The sequence below is a fragment of the Myotis davidii genome, unplaced genomic scaffold, assembly GCF_000327345.1.
Source record: "Myotis davidii unplaced genomic scaffold, ASM32734v1 scaffold217, whole genome shotgun sequence".
In the NCBI taxonomy this organism is placed as follows: domain Eukaryota; kingdom Metazoa; phylum Chordata; class Mammalia; order Chiroptera; family Vespertilionidae; genus Myotis; species Myotis davidii.
The window spans coordinates 5,403,655-5,414,367 of record NW_006290034.1 but is presented as its reverse complement, the minus strand read 5'-3'; the positions used below and the strand labels follow the sequence as shown (position 1 = coordinate 5,414,367).

General features: G+C 59.8%; 1 protein-coding gene across 3 annotated transcripts in view; it reads right to left on the bottom strand.

The window, feature by feature from the left end:
- The window catches only part of CSF1 (colony stimulating factor 1), a 14,074-nt gene extending 5,530 nt beyond the window's left edge, over positions 1 to 8,544 (bottom strand). The window contains exons 1-5 of one of the 3 annotated variants that reach the window (XM_006762978.2): positions 7,813 to 8,544; positions 6,573 to 6,635; positions 5,174 to 5,347; positions 2,242 to 2,389; positions 111 to 1,123 (exon numbers count right to left, since the gene is read on the bottom strand). In XM_006762978.2, the coding sequence (XP_006763041.2) occupies positions 111 to 1,123; positions 2,242 to 2,389; positions 5,174 to 5,347; positions 6,573 to 6,635; positions 7,813 to 7,956 (1,542 nt within the window). In that variant the 5' untranslated portion in view covers positions 7,957 to 8,544. The remainder of the gene's footprint in view (positions 1 to 110; positions 1,124 to 2,241; positions 2,390 to 5,173; positions 5,348 to 6,572; positions 6,636 to 7,812) is intronic. The other 2 variants (XM_015563421.1, XM_006762980.2) reach the window with 2 other exon arrangements.
- Between the last annotated feature and the right edge of the window lie 2,169 nt (positions 8,545 to 10,713).

Below are 10,713 nucleotides of genomic sequence, written 5' to 3'. Positions count from 1 at the left end.
TTTCTGGGGTGAGCGTCTGCCCCCAGCCAGCCTGCCTGGACCTGCTCCTCCACCCCTTGTGCCACTGTCCCCAGGAGGTGCCCGCCTCTCGGCCACCATCGGGCTCTTACCCGCCGCCGCCGCCACCTGTAGAGCAGCAGGCCGCCCACAGCCAGCAGGACTAGGAAGGCGCTGGGCACCAGCACGGGGCGCACAATCTCTCTGGCCTGGGGGGTGGAGGGCGGCAGCACCCCGCCTATGTCTGTCAAAGGAACGGGGTTAAAATGGGCATGGGGTGCGGCCACCCCCTCACTTGGTCCTCCTTCCAGCCCTGCGGTGCTCCTCCGCTCCCGGGTGCTCCTCCTGCCCTGCAGCCCCCCGAGGGGCAGGACACTGTCCCAGGCGTGGCTGCCCGGAAGCCTGGCCTGGGCAGAGAGGGTGGAGGGCCGGCTGAGGCCTCTCGGGGGCAGGAACAGGGGTCTGGCAGAGCCTGGCGCCTGGGCGTCTCTGGGCGGCACGGATGGACGGTCTGTCTTCTCAGGTGTGTGACTCCGGGCCTGGCCGGTGGGTCTCCCAGAGCCCACCTTGGGCCGGAGGGTGCCGGTTCCATCCACTGGTGGCTGGCCCTTGGCTGATGCGCGGAGCGGAGATGCTGAGATGAGGTTGCTATTTCTGGTGGCCGCCGCCTGCACGCTGCCTCCTCCCAGCCTGGAGGGGGAGGGCTCTGGGCCTCGGGGTGCAGGCCCCTCGCTAGCTTCTCCAGAGGCCTCTTCTAGGGCCCAGTTAGCGCTCAACACAGAGTCGAGAACGTCCTCCATCCCAGAGACGGGGGCTCCCACCGAGGGCTGGGGCTTAGGCGAACCTCCGACGGGGCCTCGCTCGGCGCCTGGGGTCTCTGGTGACTCAAGGGTCTGGCATGTGCTTCTGGGTGGTCGCTGCTTGGCAAGGCCCGGGTCCTCTGTGCGAAGGGGCTGCCCACTGCGCAAGAGGGAGCTGTCCTCTGTCCCCTCAGAGTCAGCCCAGGGCAAGCCAGCCAGAGGGGCCACGGAGGGGGCAAGGGGCGGCTGAGGGGAGGCAGAGGTCAGGTCACTGCTAGGGGTGGCTTTGGGGTACAGGCAGTTGCAATCAGGCGTGGTCACCACATCTGAAAGAACCACAGAGGGAGAGAGAAAGACGGAGGAGCTAGAGTCACCAGCCTCCAGCACAGCGTTCCCGAGGGACTCGAGAGGGTCCCCGCATCCGCTAACTCAGCCCTGGGGCTGAGGGCACGACAGGACTGGCACAGGCAGGGAAGGTGCAAACTGCAGGGTCTTATGGGTGAGAACAGAAAGCAGGATTGAGAGGCGCAGCCTGGGGTTGGGGTCAGGGGAGACCGGAGCGCAGCTCTTCCTGGGGTTCCAGGTGGCCAGACACCAAGCGAGGGGTGAGCAGAGGCCTCCAGGGCTAACAAGACACCCTCAAGCCCCACTGCGTTGGCTGGAAGCAGCAAGGTGGTGCCATGCACGGCAAGGGCCACAGCCGCAGGTGGGAACGGCTGGGGCTGGACTGTGGCCAAGGCTTGAGGCCTTGGGATTGAAACAAGGAGACTGGACTTGGCCACTGGCAGGTGCCGGGTGGCAGGGCTTCAGTTCCTGCCTCGGGGAGCAAGGTGGCACGGACGAGGGCACACATGACACGAGACGCAGAGACGAGGACATGTAGGGTGCACGGGTGCAGCCGGTGCCAGCACTGGGAGAGTTTGAATGATGCTCAGACTTCAAATCCAGCCTGTCCCTTGAGGGGACACTCAAGGCATCCTGAGGACTTCGGGAGCCTGGGTATCCTGGTGATTGGCAGCGGGGTTCTCAGAGCCAGGGCCCTGACTCCCAGGAGGAACTTTGCTCTCTCCACGGAACGCCCCCCCCCCCATGCTTGGCTGCCCTGCGGAGCCGGAGAGCCTCCATGCCTGCAGGCTCTCCCCGAGGGGCCCCCTTGCCTGCTCCCTAATCTCGCAGCCACCAGCATGGTCCTTCTTGATGCCTTGACATGCAGACATATGTAGCTGTACATGCACACACATGTCAGAAGAGACATGTGCCGAGGACCACCCAGAGATGCACGAAGCCACACGTGTACACAAAACAAGCACATCTACACACACAGGAGACGAGTAGCAGCCAGGCTGCCTCCGGGGGTCCCTCCAGCCCCACCTCCCACCGCCCAGTCCCCATTCTCCCACACGCTCTCCCCTGCCTCACCCTTGCCGGTCCCTTTGCTGCTTACCTGGGACGGAGCACTTAGCAAAGCTGTCACTGCAATTCTTGCTGAAAATGCTCTGGTTCATTTTAAGAAGGTTCTTTGTTTCATTAAAGACGTTCTTGATCTTCTCCAGTGCCCAGAGGGGTGACTCAGAGAAATTCTGGACACAGGCCTGGAAGGAGAGCAGGTCCCCCGGGTGAGGCTCAGCATTGGCCCAGCGGCTCCAGCTTGTCTGTCTAACTTCCGTGGCCTTTCTCACATCTGCCTCCTGTTCCTCTTTCATGTTCTCCCTTCCCTCTCCCCTCGTTTGCAGCAGAATCAGTCCGGAGGCCAGGAGCTATCTCATTTATTCACTGATATGTGCCAGGCATATGGTCACTACCTGGGAATCAGGCAATGAATGAGGGAGGCAGTCCCTGGCCGAGTTGGACATTGAGTCCAGCAAGGCACATGCACCAAAGCCATTGCTACAGTGCGGCGAGTCCTGAATGTGAGGGGGTTCTGAACGACTGAGCGTGTATGACAATGTGCCTAAGAACTGACTAACAGATGAGCCAAGTTAACCAGGAAAGGAGGCAGAGTTGGAGAGAACTGTCTAGGCAGTGGGAGCAGACTGTGCAAAGGTCCTGAGGCAGCAAAGAGCCTAACTGTTGAAAGACGAAAAGAAGGCTAGAATGACTACACTACTACCAGCCAGGAGGAGAGCAGTGAGAGATGCAGCTGAGAGGGATCAGCCAGGACCGGTCCTGCAGGTCCTGGTTGGCCATGTCAAGAACCGTTGATCTTATCCATAGAGCAAAGAGGACCCGTCTGAGGGGCTATCAGGGAGGTAGGTGGCTGGTGCCGTGGTGTGGAGCATGGCCTGGAGCAGGCCATGGCTGTGGGTCCGTCTCTGGTGTAGGTGTGTCTTGGAAGGAGGTCCAAGGCCGCCCAGCCCCATCTCTTGAGCTACTCTTTTCTCTTCTGCTCGGGGGATGCAGGCTCCCACACGCACTGGAGCGCTGGGCCCCCTCACACACACTCCTGCCTTTCCTCCCAACCCCTGCAGCTCCTTCTCCATCTCCTGACCAGCCTCCGCCACCTGACTTCAAAGGCGGGCATTCCTCAGGGCTCGCCTCCTGTCGTGCACACCAGGCAGTGCCGTGCACGCCTATGGCATCATCTGTGGCCGACTCGCTGAGGACTTCCAGATACCACGCTTCCCCTAACGGAGCTGCACAGGGCAGGACTCTCCTAGGCTGTGAGGTTGTAGGCATGGCTGTGTGCCCAAGGCCGGGCATAGCGGGCCCCTCATCAATGTGGACCAGATAAAGGACGAAAGGCTGCAGGAATGAGAAGACCTGGGCCTGAGCGGGGCGCTTCTGGCCAAATGGACGGTCCTGTTTGGACCCATTTCCTGCCGCCTCCCCCAGGCCACTGTAAAGGGCCCCCCTGGCTCTCTGGCCTCTTCCTGGAGAAAACAGGGCCCATCAGACAGAAGGCCCCGATGCCCACCATGTCCACAGGCTTGTGTCTTCTCTCAGGAGCCCGAATCCCTCCCCAGCATCCCGGCAGGAGACTAGCTCCTCTAGCCCCGGGGCTGCATCCCTCCTGGAGCCTGTCCCGTGGGCATTCACGGCGGGGGGGGGGGGGGGGGGGGGGGGCGGGGGGGGGAGGTTCAAATGCAAATTCCTGGGCTCACCTGCAGACCCATGAATCAGACTCTCTGCAAGCGTGTCAAACCCGCGGCCTGAGGCTCGCAAACAGCAAGTTTGACATGCTTGCTCTAGGGGTGCACACTGGGAATCTGGGTTTTAAATAAGCTCCCCAAATGAGTCTTAAGAACCTTAATATTGGGAAACCGCAGCTTTAATACCTCTCTTATTTAAATCCCTCAACCCACACACACTCCCTCTGGCGACCTCTCTCTCTGCATCTTTTGGAGCCGAGGTCCCCTCTGTTCTCCCTGATCTGGCACCAGCCAGTGACGCTGACCTCCACGTGGCCAAATCCCGTCTCGGGCTGGGACCTGGGCCTCCTGCTGGTCTTCCAGCCTCCAAACCTGCTCCCACAGCCCCTTCTCTGCACAGCAACCAGAACGGTCTCACAACGCCAGCTAGGTCCGGTCACTGGCCCGCTCACCACGCTGCCTCGCTCTTTAGGCCAAATCCCACCCAGTCAGGACCCCAGAGATCCTCCCTGCCCTTCACTTCCACGCCTGGGCCATGCTGATGGGTCCCGCATGTGCAGCTGCTGCTCACCTCAGGCTCCTGCATACCATTCTCTGTTCTGGAATGCTCTGACCAGCCTCGTCGCTTCCTAACTTACCCACCATTGGGCCTCAAAAAATAACTTTGTTCCTCAAAGTCTTCCCTGGCTCTTCCTCCCCACCCTCTTAAATGAGTCCTGTCTCTCCCTCCTTCACGGCCCCCCTCACTCCTGCAGGTCTTCCCTCCCCTGCTTTTCTCTCCGGCCACGCAGCTCCCGCCGTCCGACATGCCGCATGTGGGAGGGCGGGGACCACCACAGCCGGCCCCTGCCCCCCCCCCCCCCCCCCAGATGGAAGCTCCGTGAACGTGGGATTTCTGCCCGTCTTGGGTTTCCTGGTGTCTAGAACAGTACGTGGCACACAGTAGGCACTATTTAACTACTTGTGGGATGAAGGAAGGGTCCCTGCGGTTTGTAATTCTGTTTTTGCTTGTTACTGCTTAATGGCTGCCAATCTCACTTGACTACACGCTCCACGAGGTTTGGAACCAGGTAGTTCTTGTTGCTGGAGACATGGTCGGGGCCTAGCACTGCGCCTCCCGCACAGTCAGTCCTTAGAATGGTGTGTGGATGGAGCAATGAACGAGAGAGCGCGAGCGGTGGGATGCGTGAGGGAAGTGATTGCTCTGCGCATGTGGGAGGGCGGGGACCACCACAGCCGGCCCCTGCCCTGACCCAGGGATCGGGATCGGGCTCCAGGGCCTCCTACCGTTTCCTGCTGCTCTTCGTAGACCTGGGGGAAGCAGTCCTCCAGCTGCACGGAGAGCTCCTGGAGCTTCACCAGGGCGATGGCATTGGAGGTGTTGTCCTTGAAGCTGATGGTGTCCTCCATGATGTCTTGTGCCAAGAAAAAGGCTTTCTTAATGTAACACACGTGGTCTTTCTGAGAAAGGAGAGCCTGGAGTTGAAGGTCTGGCAGATGCGCCCACCCCAGCAGATGGAGGGCTGCAGCCTGCCCCACCCCCATCCCGATCCCAACCCAACCCACCCCACCCAACCTGGGGTGGAGAGGCCACACCATGCTAAGGAGCATGCTGCTGCCCTCAGCTGGCCATTCACTCTCTTTCTCTTTGGGATCTGGCACCCTGGGGCTGGGGTGCAGGGAGGGAATGTGGGTTCTGATTAGAGAGAGCGTTGACTTTCCGGAAGGAGCATTCCTGGCGCCCCATGAATGGAATACAGAGGGTGTTCTTTGCACTGGGAGGTGGCCTCCCGATCTAGCAGAAGTATACATGGGTCAGGTGTGGAGAAACTCAGAGATGGGGACAACTTCTGGGCATCGCGGCAACTAGGTATGGGGCACAGAGATGAACAAACTCGGGAATGGGGCTGAGGTGGGGGCGTTGGCCAGGCATCACAGGCTTGTGGGAAGGAAGGAGCAAGGGATGGGGGTAGTGGGTGGGGCCTGGTGCTAATAACCCCCAGGCTAAGCAACCTAGGCTTCTTCTGGATCAGGGGACCCCTGACAAGTCTGGGGGAGGAAAGAGGAAGTAGCAGGTTAGGGTTCCGAGAGCTCCCCTTAGTGGTGGGATGAGGGGTGCACTGGCAGCCGTGAGGACACTGGGGAAGTACATGAAATTGTCCAAGCAACTGATGGGGAGGCCAATCCAGCATCACTTGGTGTCTGGTTGGGGGGTGGGGTAAGAGGAAGAGAGAAAGGGCTGGACCGATCCCCTGGCTGCTGGTCTGTCTGCTAGACGGAGGTGCCTTCCATAAGCAAAGCCTGTGCCAGAAGCGTTTGTTTGCCCCAGAGCCGGCCTGCCCGGGTGCAGGTCAGACCTCCACCGCTCACTAGCTGTGCTCCCTTCATCTCTCTGGGGACCATAAACAAGGCTGTGTGCCACACCACGGTTGCATCAAGATTAAATTAGAAAAGTGTCTGGGCCACAGGAAGACGTTGGCATGTGCCGGGCCAGGAAAGGGAGCTGCAGGGGACTTGAGCCGCCCTCCCTCCCCAGCCCTGGACCCTGGCACCCCAGACTTGGGCACCCAGGGATCCTCATACCTCACCCTGCCCAGCTCTAGGATTTCTCCAGCCCTCACGCTCCCACTCTACCCACCCCGAGGAGGGCATACCCTCTGGGTCCTATAAGTAGCCGTTAACTCACCAACTGGTCCTCATTCACAAACTGAAAGGGGATTTTGCACGAGGTCTCCATCTGACTGTCAATCTGTAAGAGAGAGCGGCCAGTGGTGGCAGGGTATCCACAGCTCAGCTGAGCTCGCCTAACAATGGGGACTAGAGTTTCTGGGTGGATCAGGGTTTGAGCCTCATCCATTTTCTCCCAACCACACCTGGAAAGAAGATAGAGGCAGACCTGTGCCTCTCACATGCCCAAGGGAGGGCTGGCAAACGATAAGCAGTCTCTTCCTTCTACTTCCCCCTCCATGACATAAGCTCCCGTGGGCAGTAGTGAGCTCCCTGTCACGGCAGGAATTCAAGCAGAGGCTAGACAAGTTCTGGGGATTCAGGATCTGTAGGAGCTGGGGTTAAATGCCCTGAAAACCCCTGCTGTGCCCCTGTCCCCACCCTTTCCATCTCTCCACCCCCCAGCAATGGTTCTGTGATTCTAAGCCTCAGACAGTAGCTCCTGGTCTCCCCTGGGTTCCTATGGCAGCGACATGCAGGAGGAAAAGAGGCAGGAGGCCCAGCCTGCAGGCCCCAAGCTCAGCACCCGGGAGCTGGCTTTCACCAGTGGTGCCCCACCCGCCTGGCTGGCCAGAGGGATGGTGAGCTTTCTTCTGAGCAGAACAGCGGCCATGACAGCAAACGGTTCTGCTTGCCTGAACCACGCTGGGAAGTGCTGATGCTTCTGCTGGCCCGGCCAGGAGGCACGGGCTCCTTCATGGCCAGGGTGAGCCGGCCATCCTAGCCCGTTTCACAAGAAACTCCTTGAATGCAGGGCTCGAGCAGGAGCCAGGGCTACGAGGGCGGAGGGCTGAGATTTAGGCCGGGGCCTCCGCTCCAAATCTGGGGAGGCCCTCGTGCCAGGCTGGTGTCCCAATTGGGAGCTAGCGGCAACATCTGGACACAGCAAGGCAGACGGGGCTGGCTCCTCAGAGAAGCCTCCCATTGAGGGACAGACAGCAGGCTCCACATGGAGAATCCGTGATTGACATTCCAGGCAATCCTTTACCCAGGCAACCAGCCGGGAGCCCACCGTGCCCGTGCCTGCAGGGGCATCAGAGGCCCTGACCTTCAGAAGGTCAATGAGGGGAGCATCAGGGGAGCCATGTCCTGCACAGCCCTATTTCTCCGCCTGCCACCCATCTCTTTGACCTTCTCCCTGACTCTTGCCTCAGTTTCCCCCTGGGGAGAAGGTAGGATAGGCTTGGCCACACACTCACCATCTGCTGCAGGAGCTGCAGGTGTCCGTCCCCGATCATGTGGCTACAGTGCTTCAACTCCTCCTCGGTAAGACTCCTGCTCACCAGGAGACAGACCAGCAGTAGCCGGGGGCCCAGCCATGTCTGTGACAGAGAGAGCACCATTTCTCCTCAGCTCTTACTCTCCCCATGCCCTCACACCTACAAGGCTACAGCTATCCCTCACCCCAGGATGCAGCATTCCCCAAATTCAGCTTTCTGGGGATTGCCTAACAGCTCCAGCACAACCTTGCTCTCCCTGGATGACAACCTGAGTGTCGTCTCCTCCAAGAAGCCTTCCCAGACTTACCCAGGCAAGCCTGACTACACATTGAACTGTAATGAGGACCTGGAAGGGCGCCTACCAGCCTAAATTCCAGTTTCATAAGAAACTCCGTGAATGCAGGACTTGCTTCTACCCATTTTCCTGTTCTTGCAACATCAAACATGGGGCCAGGCATCGTAGGAGCTGCCCATTCCTCTCAAGTTCATGTACCTGCATTGGCTTCCAGACTGTGAGCCAGAGACAGATCCCTTGGGCCCAGCCCTTCCTCCCACCTGGTCCCACACAGGTCTGGCTCTGCTACTGGAAACAAACTCAGTTTCGCTGGGAACCTGTCCCGTGCTAGAGACCTTTGGAGCCCTCCATGTCTGGTTGTCAAAATCAACAGGTGGCAGCGGCAATGCCAGCACCAGTCAGTCGTCCTGGCTGACACCTGCCTAGCGGTCTTACTCTAGGCTGCACAGCCAGCCAGCCAGCCAGCCAGCCAGCTCTTAATACGGCCAGGATGTTTTCTGAGCTCTCTCTCTCCTCTCTTTCAACCCAGTAAACTGCTCACCCCCAGAGTACAGTCAGAGAACTGGCACCTGACACCCTGTCATTTCCCCTCTCCCTCCCCTTCACCCCTTAAGCCACCCCACCCGCCCTAAGTCTCCCCCAGATTCAGAGAAATGCTGCTAGGGTGGGGTGACGGCTGGCACCTTCCTAGGCTCTGGGCTCTGCCTCAGTAACCCAGAGGATGAGACAAATGCTGCCAATAAACAGCGCATTGGAAAAACACAAGGAGGCTATGAAACAGCCCACAGGGACACGCTGATTTACATATAACTAAAAGCTCAATGTTCGCCAGCTCTCACCCGGGAGGAGAGGCCCTGGCTGGGCTACCAGGGAGGCTGCAGGGAGGAGGGGCCTCAGGGGGCCTGGAAAGATGGGGAGAAATCGGTGGCAGAGAGGGAAGGGGGGACCTGCAGGGAAGGCACAGCATGGCTCCATCCGGGGAGCGGGGAGCAGGGGGCAGGGTGCTCAGGAGGACATCCTTGTGCAGGCACTTAAAGGCAATGATGGCTAAGGGCGGGGGCTGGGGGGGCAATGCTTAGCCTCCGGGACTGCCTGGCTTTTGGAGCTATTTCAGGCATCTGTGTGAGGACAGTGCAGCCAACTTTGAAGATGCCCTGCCCCTGGGGCCTCAGAGGAGCATCTGAATGGGCACCCGAGGGTTAACAGTCTCGCTTGTATCTGGCTGGGCTGCCTCTTCTCCCTCCTCCTTTTCTTCCTCCCACCCACCGGCCTCGGCCTCTGGGGGCACCGGGAAGGAATCTCTGCCAAGGGCTCGGGCTCGGAGATGCTGTCCCTCCTCACCTGCCTCCCATCCTGGTCCACCTTCCCCACCAGCAAAGTCCCACGGAGACCTTGGTGTCAGCGGACCCTCGGGCTGCCGCGTCTAAAACTAGCCCCCCTCCCTGCCCGAGCTGGGTGGCTCAGTTGATGGAGCATCATCCCCCAACACCAAAGCGTTGCAGGTTCAGTCCCTGGTCAGGTCACATACCTAGGTTGCGGGTTCGACCCCAGGTCAAGGTACATGTACAAGAGGCAACCGATCAACATTTCTCACTCACATCGATGTTTCTCAATCTTTCTCCCTCTCCCTTCCTCTCCCTCTAAAATCAATAAAAGCATACCCTCAGGTGAGGATTAAAATGCATAAATAAATAAAATTTAAAAATAAAACGTGCTCCCTTTACTTCTCTTTCCTCAGCCCCTTGTCTTGGCCTTGCTGCTCCTCACCTCGCCCTCCCAGTTGCCTTCTCAGCCCTGCCTCCTCTCTCCGTGGGGCCCTTCCTCCCCTGCAGATCTGCTCTGCCCTCCCTCACCCCACCTGCAGCCCCTTCTCCGACCCTGCAGACCTTTTTCCGCTTCTCTTCTCCCCGGCTTCCCCTCCCATTCTCCGCCGCTGCCACCGGGAGGCCACTTGCTGCTCCTTCACATGCCACCCTTCACTTCTTAGGAGCCGTGGCAGCTCCTGCCCTGTCCCATGCAGCCCTAGCAGCTCAGCCCCTGTCCACAGCTCCCTCCCCAACACCAAACCCCCACCTTCCTCTACCACCACCAAGCCCACGATCTCCCCAGGGAACTGCACCGGACTTTGCAAGAAAAAGATTCAGAACCATCCTTAGGCAATTCTGGGGTCCGGTCCCCTGCAAACAGACCTGATCCAGCCACCCAGGTCCCCGACAGCTCTGTCTGTGAGCTGGAACAAGCAGCGGCTTGCCCGGCTCCGTCTGGTGCCAGCAGTTCCTGGGCACCAGCCCTGGCATCCTATAAGCTGGTGACCCCTGAACTTTCTCCATCCAGAAGCGCCCACTCCCCAGCAGGGCCTCAAGCATGTGCCGGGCGATGAGGAAGGTGCCCACACGCAGCCACAGCCACTGTGCCCGTCCCTTGGCGATAGATCCTTCAGAAGGGGGGGGGGGGCCTCTGGCGGAGGAGGACCCCTGCCGTGGCTTCGAACCCCTCTCTCCTGCCCGCGGAGGGCTCAGTGTGCCCCTCCGTGCAACGGAGCAAGTAGCCTTCCCTTTCCCAGGGAAGCGCGGCGGCCCCAGGAG